The sequence below is a fragment of the Emydura macquarii genome, unplaced genomic scaffold (genome assembly GCF_026122565.2).
Source record: "Emydura macquarii macquarii isolate MOO-44397 ecotype Brisbane River unplaced genomic scaffold, CSIRO-AGI_Emac_v2 contig_1254, whole genome shotgun sequence".
Taxonomy (NCBI): domain Eukaryota; kingdom Metazoa; phylum Chordata; order Testudines; family Chelidae; genus Emydura; species Emydura macquarii.
Genome location: NW_027131391.1, coordinates 10,115,860 through 10,139,020, shown reverse-complemented (window position 1 = coordinate 10,139,020; position 23,161 = coordinate 10,115,860). Strand labels below are relative to the sequence as shown.

The following is a 23,161-nucleotide window of genomic DNA, read 5'->3' as shown; positions in this document are numbered from 1 at the left end:
GGCTCCGAGCCGGGAGCGCTGGCTCGGGGCTGAGGGAAGCAGTGCCTGGCGGCCCAGCGGATTGCGCCCAGTCACAGCTGAGGGTCACCTGGATTCTCTCCCAGGAGGTTCTGATCGCGCACCTGCTCCCAGGGCGTCGCTCTGGTGCCAGTGTCGGGGACGTCAATGCGGGGGACTGAATGACGGCCCTGCCTGCATGAGCAGAGGACCGGCCGCTCCCCCAGGAGTCCTTCCCAGGCCTGTGTGTTCGCACGCTCTGCCAGGGGGTTCGAGTCCCAGCCCCGCACTCTGGCTCCAGCCTGATGCTGCAGCGTGGGCCTGGGCGCTGCGGCTGGCGATGTTTGCGGGGCTGCCCCACCTCTCTCAGGGCGACGGTCCGTCAGGCAGCGCTCGCACCATCTCGCACGCACCTGCTGCTCTGGCCCTGCCTGCTTGCCCTTGCCCAGCGCGGCATCGCTCTCTCCGCCCTAACCAGGTGCCTCCTGGCATGGGGGGCAGGGCGGGGGCAGGAATTTCCTGTCCCCAGCTGAGTCACTCCTCCCCGGTCTCTCTTCCTGGGGAGCCTCTTCCCCCGGCTGAGTCCTGCAGGTGAAGCTCTGCTGCTCCTCGCCCACTTGCTTGGCTCCTCCCAGGGTGGGGGCTTGGTGCCGGGTGCCGTGCTGACCGGGGCCCTGTAAATACATTAGACTCCTTAGGAACCTGGAGCCTCCCGGGCTGGGATCTTTGCACTTCGCAGTGGCAGGGACGGTTCAGGGCGCCCCCGCTGACTTCTCCGGGGTGCTGGTCCCTGGAGACGTGGGCCCTCCTGTCACAGGTGCACAAACAACCTCGCTTCCCCACTCCATGCTTCTGGGCTGACCCTGCCAGGACCGGCTCCCCAGCTTTCACTGCTGCCGTGCCCTTTGCCTTTGCCTGGAATTCCCCGCACCGCCAGGGCTGTCCCCCTCTTGTATAGCCAGGTTGCCAGAGCAGTCAAGCTGGTGACCTCCATGAACTTCTCCCGCTCAGGCAAGCTGGAAAGTGGCTGATGGGAAAGCTCTGCGTGTGAAATCAATCCGTCCTGGCCCTTTAAAATCCTCTCTGCCCTGCTGGGTGACTCCCATTGAGCAACACTGAGTTCCTGTAGAGAGAGGCCTCCTTGCCCCTGCAGGATCCATGGTGTTTTAAAGGGCCAAGACCGTGGTGCCGTATCCTGCCCTCTGGTGCTAGAATCCATCCTCCTTCTGGGTGCCTCTTGCCGCTTCCCTGCACCAACAGCTGCTTTCTCCCCTGTGCTCGCCGGCTCCGGGTTCCGGTTCAGTCTGGGCCTGCTGGTGCATCTGGGCCATCCCTGCGCGCCATTGGGAGGAGCTGGTTACCAGGGCACAGTGCCAGCCCCAGCTCCTGGGCCTCTCTCTTCTTCTGTGCTCCCCGTTTGCAGTAAGTCTCGTGCACACGTCCTGGTGGGGGAGGCAGGGGATTGAGCGTCTCTGTCGTGTGCAGACTGCTTCCTGGCGGCCCGTCTTGCCACAAACCCGCCATGAAGCTGGAAAAGGCACTCTGGGTTTCCAGCCGGGAAAGTACGGCAGGTCTAGCGCCTTCCCCGCCTGGCGTGACGCATGCTGCACCACTGAGACAGCGGCCAGCTCTGGGGTGGAGTGCAGCACACCAGTGTGTGTGTGAGGGCGAGAGCTCACCACGGACTTCAGGGCCAGTCCATCTCCCCCTGGGAAGAGCCACGAGCTATTTAACAGCCTCCCAGAGCAACCCGTCCTCTGGCATCAAAGGCTGAGGCGCTCGTCTGAAACGCCCTGGACAGGAAACTGCATGTGATGTAACGTGGGAATGGAGGGACGGAATCCGCTGCTGGTATTCGGAGTCCAGGGTCCCCAGCCCAGGCCCGCAGGGACTAGCATCTCTAATGCATTCAGGCTCTGGCGCCGTTTGTCTGGTCGCCCTTGGCTCAGGTCTTGCTCCTCAGACAGGCGGTGACCCCTTTCAGAGGCATTATGGGCTGCACAGGGAGCCCTGTCTGGCTGTTAGTCCTGAGCAAAGGTGGGAGCCGGCTCAGGGGTCGCCCGGGGGTCGCCCCCACTGTGGAGTTGAACCGGACGCTGCAGGCAGAACTCTGCCAACACAGCTGGGTCTTGCCAGGTGTGTGGTGGTGGGGGCAGACCCAGTGATGTTCCCATGTACTTTGCACCCGGATGCCTCCTGGGGTCACCCAGTGGCCGTGAACCTGGCTACGCCGATGCGCATTTGAGGATTGTGAGCCCCCCGCTCCCGGCTGCTCTTGCTGGGAAAGGCGAGTCCAGCTCTCGTGGCTGGCAGTGGCAGTGGGAGTGGGTGGCCGGTGGGGAAGGAGCCTCTTCTTGGGACTGACGTGACCGGCCCCAAGGGGCTGAGCTCCGGAGGGAGGAGGGCCCGGCTCTGAGCAGAGCTCACCAGGGCGTGAAAGAGGAGCCCCAGGACAGATCCCGTTCCCCGGCTGCTGCACCTCATTCCGTCCTGCCTGCTTACCTGGGATGGGGCCACCCCCTACCCTGGCCCTTCCTCCTCACTGGATTTCCTGCTTTGTGGGACACCAGCTGCTTCTTGGCCTTAATTCAACGTGTGTGTGTGGGGGGGGGGGGGAGACTAAGCTGTAGCTGATTGCGGTCAGGAGGGTTTTGGTCCATCTGATCTGAGTGGTTAGAAATCTGCCCTGTGTTAACTGTCCCCGGGCTGATTTTCCCCCTCTCCACCCCCCCCGGGGGGGGGGGGGGGGAAGATGTCAGTAGATTTCATCCTGGATTCTGGGATCTGTCTCTTTAAGGGTCTATAAATACCAGCCACTCTTGAAATCTCCCAGAGGCTCTGGCTTTGGCCTGGAGCCAACAGCTGTTGAAGGCCAGTCTCCGTGGCAATGGTGGGATGCAGGCCTTCCCCGGAGAATGCAGGGCCAGCCAGCTGTGCCACATGTGCAGGCTGCACGGGGTGCAGAATAATGATAGGGCGGAGAAGGGAGGTCTGAGGCTGGGGGTGGCCTGGAGCCCTGCAGCTCGCTGCACCCAGCTGCAATCCGGGGCGGTAAATCCTCTGCAGCACGGGGGATTAGTTTGAGCTTGACGGGATTTTGTCTCTCAATTTCCTGTGTTCAGCAGTGAAGCTCTATCTAGGTGCTTACGCAGCCTCCCCGGCACCTGCCAGGCCTTTAAAAATAGCCCGGACAAGAACAATCTCTGCCCACTTGATTGATGTGGTAGTGCAGAAATGGAGGGAGATGCTGGGGTCTGACCTCTGCTGCGGATTTGCCCTGATTTCAGCTGTGCGCAGCAGAGCCCTAGTGCAAGCCGGCAGGGTCCATAAGCCAGTTGGTACCAGCACAGCCTCCCTTGGTTGAAAGCAGCGATAATCTGCCCTAGTGCAATGGTAGCTTCATCAAGATTCTGCCCTGCTGCCTCAGTACAGTCACCAGCTACCGGTGACTGGTGGCTGGAAGCCCCAGCGTAGACAGAGCTGTGGCCAGAGAGCTGAGTTTGTGTCTGAATGCAGCCAGGCCCCTCTTGTGGCAGGGAGTTCCCATGGCCTCGGCCCCACCATTAGTAGGGGAGTCTGGGCTCGTGCTCCCCCTGTTCCTCCGGTGGAATGCAGCTGTCCTGCGTGGTGATCAATCAGCCCTGCGGCTCGCACTTCCAGCTGGAGGGCAGATGCTTCTCCCACCTCAGCTTGCTTCGTGTTACGCGGGCTGCACTGATTCGAGGCTGGGCTACAGGAGAGGGACGGCGGTGCCGGCTGGCTGTCTCTGCCCCAGAGAATTGCCCGGCCAGTGTGCCCAGCTCCGGCAGGGCATCCAGATGGAGGAGTGGTTTGCTGCAAGCTGTCCTGAGCTAGTGGGACTCCTGGACTGCCCACAGGGAGTCAGGCCTCTGTGCTGGGCATTGCTAATGCGCCTAGGTGACGTGTTTGTTTACCCGGGGCTGATGAAACAGGCCGTTGGGGATCAGAGGGGAGCCCCGTGCAGGAGCGAGTCAGTGAGAACCCAGGTGCCTGTGGTTTGCGGGTGCAGGGGAGCAGTGAGGGGGCTGGGAGGAGGGGGGGGGGGGTCGCGCTGAGCCTGCACCTAACCCTGATCCTCATCAGCCCCCATTGTGGGGAGCTGGGGACAGGCGATGCACACAGGTGAGGGGTGGAGAAGCCTCTGAAAGCTTAGGTGCTGACAGTGACCTTTCGTCTTCACCCCAGCCAGCCCAGCCCTCTGGCAGGCTGCCTTTGACTGCCTCCCGCTCTCCCTTATCCCATCTCCTCCTTGGGACACAACAGCTGCATGGATGCAGTTAGCCTGCTTCCCCCTACGCAACCCATGGCATCGTGAACACAGGCTGTGCTGCTCACAGCCCCGCAGGCAAGTGCGCAGGTGCTGCCAGCACCATGGCAGCTGGACTTGCTCCGAGCAGGGCTGGTTCCCCTCGCAGCACTGTTTCAATGCTAGTGTAGACTGACACGGCTGTTGTAACTGGGCGGTCCAGCCCAGCCCCGCAAGGCTGCTACACGTCTCTTTGCCCTGTCCGCAGAGAGTGCAGCTACTGCAGGTTACTCCTTTAGCTCAGCCTGTAGCTACTTCCCTCTTGCTGATCAGCGTGCTCGGCACATATGGTAATACTGGCAAACACTGCGAGTGTGGAAAATGCCACGTTACTGTCCCTCTGCCTCCAGATTGCTGCTCCCACAGCCCCTGCTTTGGGGAGCTGTGCTGGGACCTGTGGACGGGGGAGCCAGAGTGCACGGGGGGGTGAATGCTGTCCGTGCATGCAGGATTGGGGGCCGGCTGCATTGCTACAGTGGGGAAGGCGAAGTGCTGGCAGTAGCAAGCGTGCCCTTCTTGGATTCGGGTCGGGGTGAAATGGTCAGTGTCCCCAGAAGCACATCGCCGAGTGCGCTGGGAGACTGAACACGCCGTTGTCTCTTGCATTAGGCAGATGGCTGAATACTTTATCCAGACTCTCTGAAGCGTCTCCAAATTGGGTTTATTCCTAGGCATGGCTGGCTGGGTTCTTATGGCTGTCCCTGGGCTAGTTTGCCTGTCTGCAGGAGCTGAGTGGGCAGCATGACCCAGTGGATAAGGCACTGGGAGACCTCAGATTTCTTCTTGGCTCTGCCACTGACCTGCTAGGTGACCTTAGCCAAGTCACTGCCCCTCTCTGGATCTCAGTCTCCCCATGTGTAAAATGGGAAAACCTGTAAAGGGATTTGAGACTGATGGATGAAAAGCACTATGTGGTATTATTGAACACTAGCTTAGCCTCCAGGATTCCAGCGTCTGTGTTTGTACAGCACCTAGCACAATGGGTCCTAGTCCGTGACTAGGGCTGTGGGCACAGCGGTAATACAAATAAATAATAATTAGCAGCAAAATCCCTCTCCTCCATGTGCTGCTATCTGATCCCAAAGGCTCATCAGTTCCTGGGCAGTGATCATTGCTATCCCTACATCAAACTACCTCTTTTGCCCAGGGGAAATCGGACCAGCAAGTAGCTTTAGCCAGGTCAGATCGGCTGGGGACTTGCCATAAGAGGCCGTGCTACAGACACTTGATGGCAGGCTGTGCCGATTGGGTTCTTCCTGCCGTGGGATCCCTCTCACCTGTGTCTTTGTTTGAGCTCAGCCCATTTCCTAACAGAGATTTAGGTAAACTGCATTTTTTAGCTCAAAAGCACCAGTTACTTGTGATTGGGGCACTTTAAAGGGGACTGCAAGGGAGAAATGAATTGAGTTTCTGCCCCATTTGTTGCTGTTCTGTGATGGATGAAGAAGACCCAAAAAAAATTCCCCCCACACACATTTTCTACCTTTAAAAAAAAAAAAAAATCACTTGAAGTTCAGGTCTGAGCTACCTGGGAAGACTCTGGGTGTCAGAAGAACCAGGGAAATTGACATCCCAGAAGTATGTTGAGAGGGGAGAAATGGAGTTTTGTTCAGGCTGTTGAAAACTCGGTGTGTTTAATACCTATTTAACTCCAGTGTCTAGAGAACATTTGGGAGAAAGACCAGCCCAGAGATATCCTCCATGAGCACATTGCACTTAAACCAGCCTAGTTAAACCACTGCCAACCCCTGTGTGGATGCTCTTACTTGGAGTTAGCTGAAGTTGATTATGGGTATGTTTAAACTTTACTGAATCCAGCATGTCCTCCTGAAGTTTGCACTAGTCTAAATACAATGATTTTACAGGATTGCCATCCCCATGTGTTCCAAAATCCAGAGTCAGGACCCCCAAAACCTCTGGGGCTGCCTTAAAAATCATCCACATTTTAAAATCTTGTGGCCTGTGTCTATGCCTCCTGGTTTCCAAACCCCTTGGGTCACATCCAGGTCACGTTTTCAAGCTTTTCTCCAACACACGGACAGTTAGAAACTTATTTTTTTTTAACTGGAACCTGAGATTCTCCTGTAATCACGGGATTCCAGGAGCGTGAGTGTTAAGTAAACATCCAGTACAGTGAGACCTGCAGTAAAATGGCAAGAGTGGCAACGTTGCTGCGTTCTGCATGTAAACAAGGCCTTGGTTAGAAATGCAGCACCTGTTGCCCTTTCAGGCAGCGTCTAAGAGCTCAGACTGTGCATCTCCTGAAATCCTCCCAAAAGCGGGAGAAACTAGTCATCCTGTCCTGAGATCTCTAAGACCAAACACGAGCTGAATGCCCCTATTGTTGTCTAGCATGAAGAAGCCGGAAAGGTGCCAACACAATTAAAAGCATCTTTTGCAAGCCTCCTTTGGATGAGTGGCCTTCCTGCTGGAACCGTGACAAACGTGGTTGCTGTGAATAGGAGCACAGAGAACAGATTAATTGAGCTAGATCGATGTGAAACGGGGGGTGATTCCTCAAGACTGTTAGAGCCTGGGGTGAGGGCAGAACGGGAACTGCATGGAGAGACGGATCTATGGGAATGGGATTCTCTCTGGGAACCTTGTTCCGCAGAAGCTTTCCTGTAATTCACTCCTTTCAGCTGGGCGTAAACAAGGTGTCCAAGGGTCACCAGCACTAATGCATCAAGGGCAGTTTTCAAAGCAGGAGCCAGACTTTCCACAATGTGTCCATTTTCCATTTCCGGCCGTGCCTGGCTTGCTTAGCTGCCTTGCACCTAGGGTGAGGTTAACTGTTTGGTCAGGAGCGAAAGAGCTGAAGCTGCAGGATCTCGGCCTTTGTAATCCGTTCAAAACTTTCGTTTGTGTGCTGGGTTTTGCTGCTGAGCACTTTAACCTTGGGTCCCTCCCGCTGGGGCTCATGAATGAGGGGTGTGTGTGTCTGTGTGTGTGTGTGTGTGTGAGAGAGAGAGAGAGAGAGAGAGAGAGAGGGCACAATGTCTGCACCACTGTCCAAAGCAATTCATGCAAGGAGGCACTGGAAGTGCTGAGCACGCTTGCCAGACTCCCAAAGAGCTGATGCAGTGTCATCAACTCTGGCAGGTTTTTTTACTGCTAGTCTCCCAATATTTCATGCTTTACTTCAAGCCCCAGCTCCTAGAGTCCTGTGATTACATGACAATCTCAGCTTCCATTTAAAAAAATTAAATATTAAGTAGCCTCTCCCACTGGCCCAGCTGTAAACGATTTACACCCTCCTGGTCCTACCCCCTCCCTGAAAACCTGGGAGAGTGGATAGCCTAAAGCCAATCCAGAGCTGGTCCTGTTGGGGGAGGGGGAGCACGTTCTGATAGGGCAGATCCTTGTCTGTTGGAGCACCCTGCCTGCAGTCCCCCCCTTGGTCAGGCCTTGCCTGAGCGCGGCAGCTGATCTCCACCACTGTGCTCCCACATGCAGAGGGGACGGGTGGGGCTGATGGCTGGGGCCCATGGGGAGCTGTGAGTGTGGCTATGCTAGGACGAGCAGCTGAGAGAACTGTAAAGTCCTGATCATTTGAAAGAAATAAACCATGACAGCTTTTGCTAGGTGTGGGGCATTTTCCCCCCTGAAGCCAGATTCCAACTTGGACAACTATGTTCTGCCTCCCTAAAACTCAAGGACCCCTTCTGTCCGAAGCTGTGGGGTGGCATTGCTGGGGCTTGTCAAATGGTGGCAATGTTCCACCCCAGAAGTGGCTGCATTTCAGCAGTGAGGTGAGAGTGATCCGCCTTCCTACAGGGCTGGTGGGAGGCTTAATTTTACCAAAAGCACCTTGGGAGCCTGGGCTGTTGATGCTGTCGAGGGGCAGAGTCTTGGCCTTAAGGAGCATAGTATTGAGGGGGTATTAAGGAGAGAAGGTTCTCCCGGTGGGCTCTGGGGACAGGTGGCAGGAGGGGACTGGAGCTGGGGCCTCTCCTGGCTGCACAGATGCAGTCATGAGAGCAGGGAGGAGGCTTGGGGGGCAGTGAGAGATCCCAACAGCTGTGAGAGGACAGTGTGTTTTGCTCTCACTCCGTTACCCTGCCTGCATGTGGCAACAGCCCCCCCACCCCTCCCAAAACACAGGGTCATAAATCCTGGGCTCAGGAAGCGTGTCATCCCCTCCAGCCCCGAACAGGGCAGGTCTCCATCCACAGTCTGTTCCCAGGGCAGGGTCGGGAATCTCTTGCAGTGAAACGTGGTGCTCCGGGTCAAGGTCTTGGCCGCGTCGCCCAGCGCTCCCTGGCCCAGACACTGCCCCTCGTTTGCTGCATTGGGGGATGCCCCTCACCGAGCGTCAGAGGAAGGGTTGCCCAATGGTTATGGAGCTGGGCTGGGACTCGAGAACTGAATTCAAGTCTCGGCTCTGACACAGACTTGCTACGTGCCCATGGGCAAGTCACTCGCTGTGCAATGCCCACAGCAGCGAGTCCTGGGGCCCGGGTCAGTGCACTTGGCTCACAGGCCTTGGGCTAGACGTTTGGGCTGGAGCTGGGGCTCCGGGGCTGCTCTCCTCGCCAGGTTTCAGAGCCCGGGCTCCAGGCCAAGCCTGAGTGTCTACACTGCGAATTGTAGCCCTATAGCTTGAGCCCTGAGAGCCTGAGCCAGGTGTGTAGACGTACCCTTCATCTCTGTGCCCGTGCCCCATCTGTGCAAGGGGTGGGGGTAACAGCCCTGCCTGCATCGCTGGGCTGCTGTGAGAAGTGCATTCAAGGCAGTGAGTCGCTCAGATCCTAGGGTCATGGGGGCCTGAGAAGCCTCTTGGGTCGCTAGAAGACTTCAGTAGCCTCCAGGATAACACAGGCTGCCTGGTGGAGTGGGTCAGCGCTGCTTTATTTGCTTCTAAAGCTTTGTCTGGAAGAGGAAGGCCAGCCAAAGCTCCCTTCTCGTGGGCTGGGGGCCCAGAACCCTCTCCAGGCAAGCAGAGACCTGGCCTGGCTTACTGGTCTTTGGGCCACTGCTTCCAGAATCTGCCCCTGAAATCAGCCTTGGTGACCCCCATCCTGGGCTGTCGCCAGTGTCGCTGGCAGGTGGGTGTGGGGCTGGGGCCTCCCAGGGGCATCGTGGCTTGTTCTTGATGGTGGCTCTGGGGTCACATGCCTGCCCCTGCTCAGGAAGCACAAGCTGTCGCTGCGTATGTCCTGCCGCACCCCGGGTCAGCTGTGTGCTGCGGGTTGGTTCGCCTTGCACGGCGCTGAGCCTTACTCTCTGCATTTCCTCCTTCTCTTAGGTGCGAGAGATTCTGGGCCGCTGCACCTGCCCCTCTCAGTTTCCCATGGTCAAAGTCTCCGAGGGTAAATATAAAGTGGGAGACTCCAACGCGCTGATCTTTGTTCGAGTAAGATTCTCCACAGCCCCCTTTCCTTTCTAACCTGCCCCATCTTCTCCTCCCCACCCCCCGTCTCTTCTGGGTCTGGGACACGAGCTGGTCACCAGCAATCACAGAATGCCTGCCTCCCTCCTCGCTTCCCTAGACATTGTAATGGGAGGGGGAATTCCGTTCCATTGAGAGGCAGTATTGTCTAGTGGCCAGAGCACAGGACTGGGAGCCAGGAATCCCTAAACCCTAATCCCAGCTTTGCCGTGGGCTCACTGGGCCACCTTGTGGCAAATTGCCAGACCTACAACCCCAGCAATGGGGATCCTGATCCCCAGCCCAGTTGCCGGGGAGAGGCTGTGTGGGTTGGTTGTAGCTGTTACGTGCTCGTGTTATCGTTCTGCTCCAGTAGCTGCTGGACGACGGTGGATGCCAGATGACACTTGAACTTCTGTCTGGGTCATGGGAGCTCTTAGCCCTTCATAATTCATGTGTGGGTCTTTGCTGGGCACGATCCTCTGCTCTGCAAGATCATTTGATCTGCAGTAGCTGGAGAGGTGCCATCGCTTCATCATGGCCAGCAGCCTCCGCGTTTCTTTCTCCCCAGCGCTGCCCCGGGATTGCCCATCCACCAGCACCAGAGCTGACATGGCCTGGGGGCAGCAGGAGATGAAATGTGAGCACGGGGGATGGGCAGCCAATTTCAGCGGCTGGGAAAGGTGGAGATCACTGGGTGCAGCCCTCCAGTGGGCTGTTGCCATGCTGGCTTCCCTCGCCGGGCTGTGCCAATGCCCAGCTATGTGAGAGACACCTGGCTGGGTTAGGTCTGGACAGCCCCAAGGCTAACCACGCCAACCCACGAGGGTCCTGCCTGCTGCGAGTCCATGCCCAAAGTGCAAGGATCGGCTAGCTACCTCTCCCATGAGCCTCCTCACTTCCTGGGCTAGAGCGGGAGGGTGCCTGGCCTCACCCAGGCATTATCACAGCTCAGGGTCACACGCCGAGTCTGAAGCAGAGCTGGGAATTGGCCCCAGATGTTCAGAGTCCCAGCTCAGTGCCTGAACCACAGGCAGCAAAAAGCTGGGCACGCCCCTGCACATGGATACCGAGTATCAAACCCAGGGAGGGGCCCCTGGAGGAGTTTGGATTCTGCATGTAGAAATCAGCAAACCCCCGTCCCCGCCCCACGCCTCAGTTTCCCATCTATAAAATAGTGGTATTTCCTTTCTCCTCCCCTGTGTGTTGTCTGTTAGAGAGTGCAAGCTCTGAGCAAACACCCACCTTCTACTACACGTGTTAATGCAATACAAATCATAACTACGGATTCAGGGAGCAGTACCTAGCTTCTCAAACTGGTATTTTTAAAAAATAAAACCCTCCCTACATCACTCACAACACCTGAGATTATCCAAATGCTGAGAATATCCCAAATCTTAAACACTTCTCTCTCCTTTCCCCTCCCCCCACTTTTTCAAAAATCTCAAAGCATTTGACAGAGGAAAGATCTTACAGATGGGGAAAGAAAGGCACAGAGTGATTAAGTGACTTGTCCAAGGTCTCACAGCAGATCAGTGGCAGAGCCGGGGATAAAATGTAGCTCTCCTGACTCCCAAGTCCAGTGCATTGTCCGATGAACCACACTGCTTCCTATCTTTCTCTTCCCCCCACCCCTCCTGTCTCAGTGTATCCTTTCCAGTCTCTTCTGTCTCTTGATGCTAGTTCTGATTGTGTATAGGATTTAGACAATTACTGCATTATCTTCTCACTCCGTATTGTATGGGCTGAGAATGACTGCCCTTTCTTGTAGTAAAGGTGTCGTGGGATCCCATTTCAAGTGGAATTTCCATTTCCCAATCCAGTTTGTGACCAGTTATTTGCAAACCCTTTATTATATCTCTTAGGTCAGGGCATGCCTCATCCCCAAAGGAGTGGTGAGCTGTTTGGGGAGGAGTTGAAATATCTGGGTTCCTGTAGGATAAGGGGTTGCAAATTTATGGGGTTGCTTTGTAATGCATCCTGTGTGCTGCAGAAGCAAGTCCACTTATGTAGCGCTGATTCAGTGCAAAAATAAAATAGGCTGTTAAAAACTTCCGGCCTAGCAATTCTGCAGGTTTGAAAACTGCAGCTGCCATTGCATGTGAACTAAGTATTTGCATTTCAAGTTTCACCTTCAATTAAGTGTCACGTTGGGAGATCTGTCTATTCACCACCTGATCCTCTAAACCAGCAAGTCCATCTGGTGGGGCCCATGTGTGCCTGTCCCAGCACGGTGGCGTTTGACACCTGGAAGAAAGCTTAACCGTGTGCCAATTTTTACAAAGGGTAAATGGGATGACCTTGGTAATTATAAACCTGTCAGCTTGACGTTGATCCCAGCCAGGTAACGGAGTGGCTGATACAGGACCCGATGAATATAGAATTAAGTTTGCAGATGACACAAAAACTGGGGGAGTGGTAAAAAATGAAGAGAACAGGTCACTAGTTCAGAGCAATCTGGATCGCTTGGTAAACTTGGCAAGTGAGCCAAGCATTGTAATGTGGCTAAGTGTAAATAGGAACACCCACAGGAACACAGAAAGCAGGCCGTACGCACAGGCCGGGGACTCCGTGACTCGGAGAAAGGCGGTGGAACATTAGCTCTTTTAGCCCCAGCGTCACAGTGGGAGCTCATGTGATCCTGGGATGCCTGAACAAGGGAATCTCGAAAAGGAGCAGAGAGGTAATTTTACTGCTGTATCTGGCACTGATCTGACCACTGCTGGAACCTGTATCCAGGTCTGGTGCCCACAATTCAAGAAGGATGTTGACAAATTAGAGAGAGGCCAGAGAAGAGCCATAAGGATGATTAAAGGACTGGAAAACCTGCCTTATAGTGATAAACTCAAGGGGCTCAATCTATTTAATTAAGAAAGGGGAGAAAAGTGATCCGGGTATTACAGGCTTGTTAGTTTGACCTGAGCAATATGCAAGGTCTTGGAAACATTTTTGAAAGAGAAATTGGTTCAGGGCAGCGAGGTTAACGGTAATTGGGACAAAATATGACATGGTTTTACAAAAGGCAGATCGTGCCAGACCGACCTGAGCTCCTTCTTTGAGCAGATAACCGATTTCTAAGACAAAGGGAATGCCATGGATCTAATTTACCTAGATTTCAGTCAGGCATTTGATACGGTTCCACCTGGGGAATTATTAGTTAAATTGGAAAAGCTGGGGATTAATATGAAAATTGAAAGGTAGATAAGGAACTGATTAAAGGGGAGACTACAACGGGTCACACTCAAAGGTGAACTGTCAGGCTGGAGAGAGGTTACTAGGGGAGTTCCTCAGGATCGGTCTTGGGACCAATCTTATTTAACCTTTTTATTACTGACCTTGGTACAAAACGTGGGAATGTGCTAATAAAGTTGGGAGGTATTGCCAATACCGAGAAGGTCTGGGATATCAGACAAGAAGATCTGGATGACCTTGTAAACTGGAGTAATAGAAATAGGATGAAATGTAATAGTACACTTGGGGTCTAATAACGAGAATTTCTGCTATAAGCTGGGGATGCATCAGTTGGAAGTGACAGAGGAGGAGAAGGACCTGGGTGTATCAGTTGATCACAGGATGACTATGAGCTGCCAATGTGATGTGGCCATGAGAAAAGCTAATACGGTCCTAGGATGCATCAGGCGAGGTATTTCCAGTAGAGATGGGGAGGTGTTAGTACCGTTATACAAGGCGCTGGTGAGATCTCATCTGGAATACTGTCTGCAGTTCTGGTCCCCCATGTTTAAGAAAGATGAATTTAAACTGGAACAGCTGCAGAGAAGGGCTACTAGGATGATCTGCGGAGTGGAAAACCTGCCTTATGAGAGGAGACTCAAAGAGCTTGGCTTGTTCAGCCTAACCAAAAGAAGGCTGAGGGGAGATCTGAGGCTCTCTATAAATACATTAGAGGGATAAATACCAGGGCGGGAGAGGAGTTATTTAAGTACAGCACCAATGTGGACACAAGAACAAATGGATATAAACTGGCCATCAGGAAGTTTAGACTTGAAAGTAGATGCAGGTTTCTAACCATCGGGGGAGTGAAGTTCTGGAACAGCCTCCCAAGGGGAGCAGTGGGGGCAAAAAACCTAGCTGGCTTCAAGACTGAGCTTGACAAGTTTATGGAGGGGATGGTCGGATGGCACAGCCCAGCCTGGCAATTGGCTGATCTTTGACTCCTGGCGGTAGATATGCCAGCGGCCTGTGCAGGGATGTTAGATGGGGGGTTCTGAGTTACTACAGAGAATTCTTTCTGGGTATCTGCCTGGTGAGTCTTGCCCACATGCTCAGGGTTTAACTGAACACTGCGTTTGGGGTCAGGAAGGAATTTTCCCCCAGGGCAGATTGGCAAAGGCCCTGGAGGTTTTTCGCCTTCCTCTGCAGCATGGGCACGGCTCACTTGCTGGTGGATTCTCTGTACCTTGAAGTCTTTAAACCATGATTTGAGGACTGCAGTAACTCAAACAGAGGTCAGGGTCTATTACAGGAGTGGGTGAGGTTCTGTGGCCTGCGATGTGCAGGAGGTCAGACTAGATGACCTGAATGGTCCCTTCTACCTTAAAGTTGATGAATCTCTGAGTTCTTTCTTGGTGCTCTGCCAGGTGCTGAGAAGCCACGTGATGGTGCGCGTAGGTGGCGGATGGGATACCCTGGAGCACTACCTAGACAAGCACGATCCCTGCCGATGCGCCTCCCTCTGTGAGTGTGTGTATGTGTGTGTGTGGGGAGGGGGACTCGTCCCTTCCAGCAAGTTATCAGAGGGGCCGGGGCCAGAGAAACCCCTCTGTCCTCCCCAGCCCAGCCACTGTCCAGCCTTTCGAAGGGAAGGGAGCCTCATTTGTTGCTGAGTTTTCTTGGGACGCTGCAGCAGACCCCAGGGCTCATTAGTGCCCCGGTCCCTGTGGCTGGCTGCTGCTCCTTGCACCTGGCTCCTCCTAGTCCACGGAGGCAAACCCAGTTGGCCCGGCCTCAGAGGAGAGCACTCCAACAGCGACCCCGTGTGGCTGGTCAGGACACCCATGGCAGGGGCTCTGGCCCCATCCTAGCAGGAGTTCCTTTCCTTCCCAAGGCTAGTTCCCTTTCATGCTCCCACTGCTATCTGGGATCAGGGCTTGTCTCCTGCCCTGTGCTGCTGGGCGCACTGCCCGCTGGCAGCTCCGCAGCCCTTGCAGGATGGAGCAGGAAGAGATGAAGGGGCAGGTGACAGGAAGGCCCAGCAGGGAAGGGAACTTGCCTGTTAGCAGAGTCTCAGTGAGGCTCATGGGGAACGTGAGGCTGGGGCCCGTTGATCCCAGCCAGGCCTGCGTGAAGCTCTGCTGCAGTATCTTCCCTAAGCCAACATGCTGATGCTTGTGTTCTCTCCCCAGCGCATCGTCTAACGCAGACACGTGCCCTGGGCTTCTCCCTGCAGAAGACGGCATCTCCTGGCAACTCTTCCAGCCCCCGAGCTGCCAGCCCCAGCTCCCAGCGCCACTCCGAAGATGTGACCACCTACCGGCCAACAGAGACCCTCCGCCCAGGGGATAAGCGGCTGTCAACTGGTGGGGACTTGACCCATACCAAGACGGACCGGTCCGGCCTTCCAGCCAAGGGGCCGGGAGATCTGTCTGTCCGATCAGACTCCCCAAGGCGGATCCCCAACGTGGCATCGCACGCCAGCCAGGAGAAGCTGGAAGGGCTCCCCCCACGGGCTAGCACAGTCCCCTCCCCTAGCCCCTTGAGGAGCTCCACGCCCCTGGTCCACCGCAACGTATCTGAGCCACGAGCTTCCACCACGCTCAGGTAGTGTGCGCCAGGCGATGCCAAGCAGGCACCGCGCCCTCCAGCCGCCTCGCTGAATCCTCTGGCCACGTGACTTGGCAATGGCTGGGGGTATGGGAGAGGTGGCTCTTAGCGCCTCCACACCTAGGGCATGGAACTGGGAGATGTCCTTTGATGCCCTGAGTTGGCAGAGGCTGTGGGTTGGGCAAAGTGTGGGTTATGTCCCCAGAGCACAGACATGCCTCTGAGCTCGGTGACCTTCTCCACCCCACTGCAGTAGGGCCAGGGTTATTCACCCCCTGCCTTGGAGGGCAGTGAGATCCACCCGTCGAGTGTGCTGGGACAGAGTGGTCCCTAGCTGCTGGAGGCAATAGACTGCCACCCCCTGCCTACGGGCAGACTCACACTCTCCGTCTCTGTGCACTGAGAACCCCCTGCACCGTCCTGGGGCAGCAGGCTCTGTCCCCCCAGCCCTGGGCTCCCAGACTCTGCCTGGGGGATCCTCTCCCCGGGGTGCGTCTGGGCTCCAGGTGGCAATCTCAGGGGAAGATCAATACAGCATCTCCAGTCCCTGGGGCACGTTGTGCTGCCAGCCCTGGGGCTGGGGCCGTGGGGGGGTGATGTGGTGGCTGGCCAGCAATGCGTGGCACCCCAGTATCCTGGGGAAGATAGGGTAGGGTGGGATCCACGCTCCTTGCAGACAGGCTGGTGGGGGGGCCCTCTGTGTCGGGGGGAAAACCAGTCCCCCATAACCCCGGTCCTGGTGGCGGCTGTCATGTCCTGCCCCTCCCAGAGGAAGAGACGCTTCCTCCCATCCAGCAGGCAGGGCGCTCAGCCACCCAGCCGCTGACTCACTCCCTGGGAAGGGCGGCAGGATGGGGGAGGCTGCCATGGCAACCGCTTCCCAAACGCTAACAACTTCCCTAGGCCGAGCCCAAGCATGTTTCAGGAAGTCTCTGGCTGGTGGGGCCGAGCGGGGAGGCGCCTTCCAGCCCCAGATCCCCAGCTCAATCCGAGGTGCCTGCCGGGGAAGGGAAGGGACTCTGGTCTGCCTTGGACTTTGGCAGGTGGGGGCAATGGCTGGGCAGGGGCAGCTGGCCTCTTGAAAGCAGAACCCGGTGGGGCTGGCTGCTGTGCTCCGCTGGATCCCAGGGCGAGGCGGAGACATCTCGGTGCAGATTCAGACCTTCCCCTGGGTGTTCGGAGTTGTGTGTTGAAACTCCCTGGGGTGCGTTCAGTCCTTCAGCCCCCCCACTTGGCCATCAGGAGCTGCCTGCCCCCCTGTGTTACCCTGATCATTGCTCTCTGCTCCCGCCCCGTTAACTCTGCTCTGTGCTGAACCCGGGTCTCGCCCCGCTCCCACCCCACGTTGGCAAGTGCCGGCCAAAGAGAATCCCAGGGCACCCTGCCCTCGCGCCCTGCACTGTACAGGACCTGCCACCCCGTCAGAGTGGGCACAAAGCCACGGCAGAATGGATCTTGGAGAATCGCAGCTTTCGCACGAAAATAAAAGGCCAGTTTCTAGCCCCGCTGGTGGCAGAGGGAAGCTGGAAAACGTGGCCCCTGAAGGCCTAACACTGAAGGCAAGGAAGCAGCCCAGCCTCGTTGTCGCTCAGCGTTGCATGACTTCTGAGCCAATCTCCCAGTGTGGGGCCCGGTGCATTGTCCTGGCTGTGCTCTGGGGTCCCACTGGCGAGTCCAGGCCCTGGGACCAAGTGACACTGGTGGCAGGACTTCCCCAATAGGCAGGAGGAGTGTGGTGTCATGGCCCCAAGTGTTCCTCCTCCCCAGCAGCCATGAGCACACTAAATCGAGCTTTGGTTCCTGCTGGCGTGTGGCTCAGGATCAGCTGCTGGCTTCCCGTTTTCATGTTTGTTTTCACCCTGTGTGTGTAATATTTATCCAGCCACATGGTTACACAAAGTGTGTGCATGTCACTAAGACAGACGCACACACACAATCAGGGGTTTTGTTAGAGATCACGATAGTCAAGGGATTTGTATTAAATAACACCTAGCCGGGGGCACATCATACCAGACTTCCATTTTCCTGTGGCTAGAAACTTTCGCCAACTCAGAATTCCTCTTGGGCTGAATTTTTTTCCAGCTGAAAGGTGAACATTTCTGAAAACTTGAGCACAGCTATTTTGGAAGGATTTATTTGACTGTGGGCTAAAAATACTCTGCATGCCATTCAGAACGGTTGCAGTGGTGTAACTCAAAAAGAGCTGGAGCGAATGACTTAAAACTTGGCTTCCTTGGCAGCCTCCTTCAGGTTTACAGAGCAAGCCACGTTTGGAGGAGGTGCTGTAAGTGTCTGTAGTTGTGCACGTGCAGGTTTTTTGCCTTCCTCCGCAGCGTGGGGCATGGGTCACTTGTAGGTTTAAACTAGTGGAAATGGTGGATTCTCTGTAGCTTGAAATCTTTACATCACAGTTTGAGGATGCCAGGAGCTCAGCCAGAGGTTCGGGGTCTGTCACAGGAGTGGGTGGGTGAGAGTCTGTGGCCTGCAATGTGCAAGAGGTCAGACTAGATGATCACGCTGGACTCAAACCTCCATGTCTGGGGGCTGGGACTGAGGCCTGTTCTTGGCTCTACTGCTGATCTGTGGGATGACGTTGGCCACATCCCTGCTCTGTGCCTCGGTTTCCCTTTTCCACAGTTGTCTGTTTCGATTGTAAGCTCTTTGCAGCAGGACCTGCCTCATGCAGGTGTTTGTACAGCACCTAGCACAATGATCCAGATCTTGGTTGGGCACTAATGTAATAGTAAAGTTTTAAAGTCTGCTGAGTTAGAGGCATGTGTTAGTGACAAAAGCCTTAAAGGCCCCAAGCCTGCAGCCGATGGGGGCCATGTGGATAGAGGCTGAATGTGCTGCTTGTTGAATAGATCAGAAAATCGGGGGGATTAAATGCTGGAAATCCAGTGTTCAGAGGGAGCAGCTGGAAGTCAGGAAAGCACAGTGGGTAAGTCTTTGCCCCAGGAAGTTTAGCTGTGTTATGTTGAATTATTTGTGTTCCCATGTTAAATCTGGGTAGGAAATGCAGCATGCCCCACTGAGCATAGCAGGGGAAAACCTCCCCGGTTGGAATGTGGCAGGCTTAATTTCCGGAGCCCAGTGCTGCAGCAGGGCGAAGGGGGGGTGGTGTGATGTCCTGCGGGGTGTGTAAAATGCAGCGGGGGCCCGGTCGGGAGGGAGCCGTCGAGAATGGGTTGGTGGTGTCCCGCGGCCTGTCGGTCTCTCCCGAGGGCCAAGTGCTGCGCAGGGGAGTTTGCTAACGCGGCCGGAGAGTCTCGGCTCTGTGCAGCCAGCTCGGGAACGGGAGAGGGGAGAACCGGATTTTGCTGCGGTGGAGGAGGACCATGGGAGGAGGCTGCCATCCGCTGGGCTGCGCGGGGAATGGTGCAGCTGGGAGCCGAACGCGGTATCTGTGCTAAAGCGCTCAGGCTGGCTTGTGTGAACCTCTGAGCCAGCTCTGCATCCAGCCCCCACAGCACCGGCTGGCTGCGTTGCCTTCGGCAGGGCGAGCGCTGGGAGATGAGGGTGTAGAGGGACGCTATGCGGGTTTTGTTTAGAGCTGGGGCCTGGGTCACAACGACGGATCCCAGCAGGGCCCCCAGCTTTGGGGAGGGGAGGTTGGATCCCAGCTGTGCGAGGGCCATGCTCCCCCTGAGGTGCCGCCAGCCTGGGTGCCAGGCAATGCATGGCCTGCCCCGCTCCAGCAGCCCAGGCAGTGCAGCAGAGGCCTGGATGGGCAGTGACATGTATTGTCTGTCAGTCTGTCTCCCCCACGCTGTCTGCAGATGGTGCTGACGTCCTGTCCTTGTGCTCCCCTCTGTTCCAGGGCCCGAGACCAGCCCCCCAGAGCCAGGCGTCACTCCGGAGACAGCGACTCCTCCGCCTCGTCGGCGCAGAGCAGCACCCTGGGCAGGAGACGCGGCGAGGACGGTGGCTTCCTAACGGCGCCCAGGAAGGAGGCAGGCAGGCAGGTGTCTGAGGGGACCCCCAAGAGGATGCCGTCGAGCCGCAGCCAGTCCCGAGAGCGCGGTGCCTTCTTGGGGCAGAGGCCGTCGGCAGGGGCCAGGAGGGCAGAGCCCAAGGAGCGGGGCCGGCCTCGCCTGGCGAACGGGCCTAGCAGCCCCGCGGTCAACGGCCCCCCGCCCCGAGCCTGGAGCCAGGGGCGAGAGGGCGGGGAGCCGGTGCTGCTCATCAGCCGTGGGAAGGACGGGCAGCACTCCTGGGCGCGCGCCGCGGAGGTGCAGGGGAGCAGCCGCGCCTCCAGCCGAGCCAGCCCCAGGACCAGGAGCCCGGCTCAGAGGCACCTCCCTCGGGTGGGCTCCAGGAGCCCCGCACCCCCCAGTCGCAGAGCATCCCTTCCTGCCAACAACCTGGCAGAGCCCTCGGCCCAGGCGCTGGGGCCCCCGAGGCAGGGGCAGGCGGGTGAGACTGAGCCGCGGGGTCCTGGGAGGGAGCGGCTCTCTGGGGAGACCCTCCAGGCCAGGCAGCTGCCTGAGAGCTTCAGCCAGGAGCTGGAGGGGCTGGCGCAGAGCTTCCGGACCCCCCTGCGCCTGGACCCCGCCCAGGAGCAGCAGCTGTACCGACGCCTGGAGGAGGAGTTCCTGGCCAACTCCCAGATGATCGAGCTGGCCGGGGACGACGGGGAGCCTGTGGGGTGCTCCCCCGATTCCGGACGGCTCCAGCAGCCCACGCCAGACCCAGGGGCCATTGACTCTGCCTACTGCTCCTCCAGCTCGTCCTCCTCCTCCCTGAACTTCTTCAGCAAGCACGGCTTCCAGGCCGACTTCAGCGAGCGGCCCAAAGACGACCCCCAGAGGAACCCCGCCTCCCAGCGCCCGTGGGCCCCCAACTGCGGCACGGCCCCTGCTGGGCTCCACAATGGCTCTACCTGGGACTTGCCCGTGGCCCCGGAGCCAGCCGGGCGCTGGAGGAAGCCGGCTCTCTCCAGTTCCTCGGATGACAGTAATTACCACACGGCCTTGAATGACCTCCAGGAGGTGGCTGAGGGGGTGGAAGGCTCCGATCTGGGCACGGATGCGGCCTGGAGCATCTTGGAGCCGGCGAGCTCGGACCCGGACTTGGGGCCCTTGGCGCCGGCCGAGCTGGACAAGGAGCTGCCAGGGACCGAGGAGGACGGGGTGCCGGGTGTGCTCCAGCCACAGGGAGTGGTGTTGAGGCAAAAGAAGTCCCTGAAGAAACCAGACCGGGTGCCTTCCATCTACAAGCTGAAGCTGCGGCCCAAGGCCAAGCCGCGTACAGACATTCAGCCGGATAAGAAGCCCTCCAAGATCCCCACACCGCTCAGCTACAAGGCGGCCGGCGCCTCGCCCAAGGGGAGCCCTTCCAGGCGCCCAGCCGAGCACAAGCCCTGGAGAGCCTTTCACAGCGTCTTCTCCTCCTTCATGGAGCCGCCGCGAGGCCAGACGGAGCCGGGAGGGCCAGATGAGGATGCCTGGGCATGAGGGGCCAGTGGCATTTGTCCGAGGTGGAGGACTGGCCTGTAGCGTTCCCCACTGCTGCTCCCAGATCCCCGTCCTGCACCTGCTGCCTTGAGTGTGCTGGGGGCTGGCCCTGGCCTTGCTGCTGCTGGCAGAGGTGGGGGGCAGATGCCCGGGTTCTTTATTTTGGAAGATGGAGGGTCCATGTGCCAGGGGCTCAGAGGAGAGCTGGGCAGCTGGGTGGCTTTGCTTTTACATGGGATCTCTTAAGTGAATTGGCTTGTAGGGGGATGGTCCCGAGTCCTGGGTTCCTGGGTAGCGGGCGTCTTAAAGCTTCCTTGGTCTCAGACCAGAATTGTTCTGGGTGTCAGGGACTGATCTCAGACACCCCCAGATGTCCTCTGGGCCTTCTGATACCCAAAGCGCTTTGGTCTCTGGCTTGGGGCACCCATCAGTCTGGGTTGAAACCCCAGACCCCTGTAGCTGCTCTGCAGGGCTGTGCTCGCTGGAGGGGGTAGGGGGTGGGGCACTCCGCTGAGAGGGCCCCTCCAGCACAGCTGAGGGGCACAGCTGCATAGATGGAGGCTCTGAGTTGGACTTTACTGTAGTTAGCGGTTTATTTTCCAATCGACTCCAGGTTGGGGCGGGCAGGGTGGAGGGAGGCTTAGCAAACCATATTGCACATTTTTTCAACAGCACCTGCTGGCCTCCCATCACCTGGAGCTGCCAGCGTTAACTAACCCTGACGTACTGTATGTGTGAGTAACAGGTATTTATAGCTAATATATTGAGTGTCTGTGTCCGTACAAACGCTCTGCATAAACCGCTGCTTCCCCGACTCCCTCGCATCAGTCTAGGAACGTAGAGATGGACCCGACTGGGGAGATTTCAAAACCAAGAAAGTAAAAACTAATGAACCAAAACCAGCTGTCCTGTCTGCTCTGCTCTGTCTATTGCCGGCGTGGGGCTGGGTGCTGGAGGAACTGGCTGGAGGGCAACTCAGAGCTGCAATCTAGGCGGGCTTTGGCCATTTCCCAAATCTACCACCCAGCTCCAGCTCTGCCCCCTCCCCATCCAGTCGCCCTGGCATCATTCCCCACCAGAGGGGCTGATCTCGCCGCTGGCAGCTTTGGGGAGAGTCTCCCATGCCATTCCTGCAGCCCCTCCTGGTGTTCCACCTTCTCCTCCCCCAGGGGCATTCTCTCTGTCGCCGTGGGGCCGTGCCCCTGCCGGGGGAAGCAGCAATGGAGCGGGCTGATCCCTGCCGGTCAGAGGGGAGAACTACAGGGTGGGAACTGACTTGCCGGGACAGAGGTCAACATCTCTGGAGTGTCTGCCTCACACGGGCCCATTGCCAAGCAGGTGCTGGGCATCATGAGCCATGCCATGCTGCCTGGGCCCAGCCCAGCTTCCTGCCTCCCTGAGTCCTCCTTTGGCCACTCTAGGCCCAGAAGGGATTTCAAACATTTGGTTCTCCTCTCAAACCATGTGACGTGTCAGTTCCACCTCCTGGGGGCAGCAGGTGCAGGGCACACCTGAAAGGGCAGAGGTCCTTCCACTGAGCTTCGGCCCCAGGCAGGGCGAGTTGTGGATGCTACTATGAACTAAGTGAGCCAACTGCTGCTCCAAAGCTCTGCCCAGCTTCTGCCACTGGAGTGGAACAAGTCCACTGCTCCGTCCCCAAAGCCATACGCGGCCCCTGGAGGTGGGGGGGTGGGAGATAAGATGATCTGATAGGATTTGATAGCGGCCTTTAACTACCTGAAGGGGGGGTCCAGAGATGATGGAGCTAGGCTGTTCTCAGGGGTGACAGAACAAGGAGCAATGGTCTCAAGTTGCAGTGGGGGAGGTCTAGGTTGGATATTAGGGGAGAGTTTTTCCCTAGGCGGGTGGTGAAGCACTGGAATGGGTTACCTAGGGAGGTGGTGGAATCTCCATCCTCAGAGGTTTTTAAGGCCCAGCTTTGCAAAGCCCTGGCTGGGATGGTTTAGCAGGGGGGGACTAGATGACCCCCCGAGGTCCCTTCCAACCTAATCGTCTAGGATTCTATGTTTGGTGTCTCGCTGGTTTGGGCTGAACTTGGGGCTGCTGTCACCCCTGTGCCTCCGCCCAGCCTGCCTTTGTCCACCAGTGTGTGTTTGTTACTGGGCTGCTCAGCGGCTGGGCAGAGCATGCCTCCTTTCCTGCCCCGTCTGTGTGCTGGCCTCCCCTTGACGCAGGGGGAGTTTTGGAGGGTTGCCAACTTTCTTACTG

The 23,161-nt window shown here is 57.2% G+C and overlaps 1 protein-coding gene across 1 annotated transcript in view; it reads left to right on the top strand.

Moving 5' to 3' along the window:
- GAS2L1 (growth arrest specific 2 like 1) overlaps positions 1 to 21,546 on the top strand; it is a 34,376-nt gene extending 12,830 nt beyond the window's left edge. The window contains exons 3-6 of the mRNA XM_067550257.1: positions 9,573 to 9,680; positions 14,294 to 14,390; positions 15,059 to 15,473; positions 19,297 to 21,546. Of these exons, the coding sequence (XP_067406358.1) occupies positions 9,573 to 9,680; positions 14,294 to 14,390; positions 15,059 to 15,473; positions 19,297 to 20,932 (2,256 nt within the window). The 3' untranslated portion in view covers positions 20,933 to 21,546. The remainder of the gene's footprint in view (positions 1 to 9,572; positions 9,681 to 14,293; positions 14,391 to 15,058; positions 15,474 to 19,296) is intronic.
- The last annotated feature ends 1,615 nt before the right edge of the window (positions 21,547 to 23,161 follow it).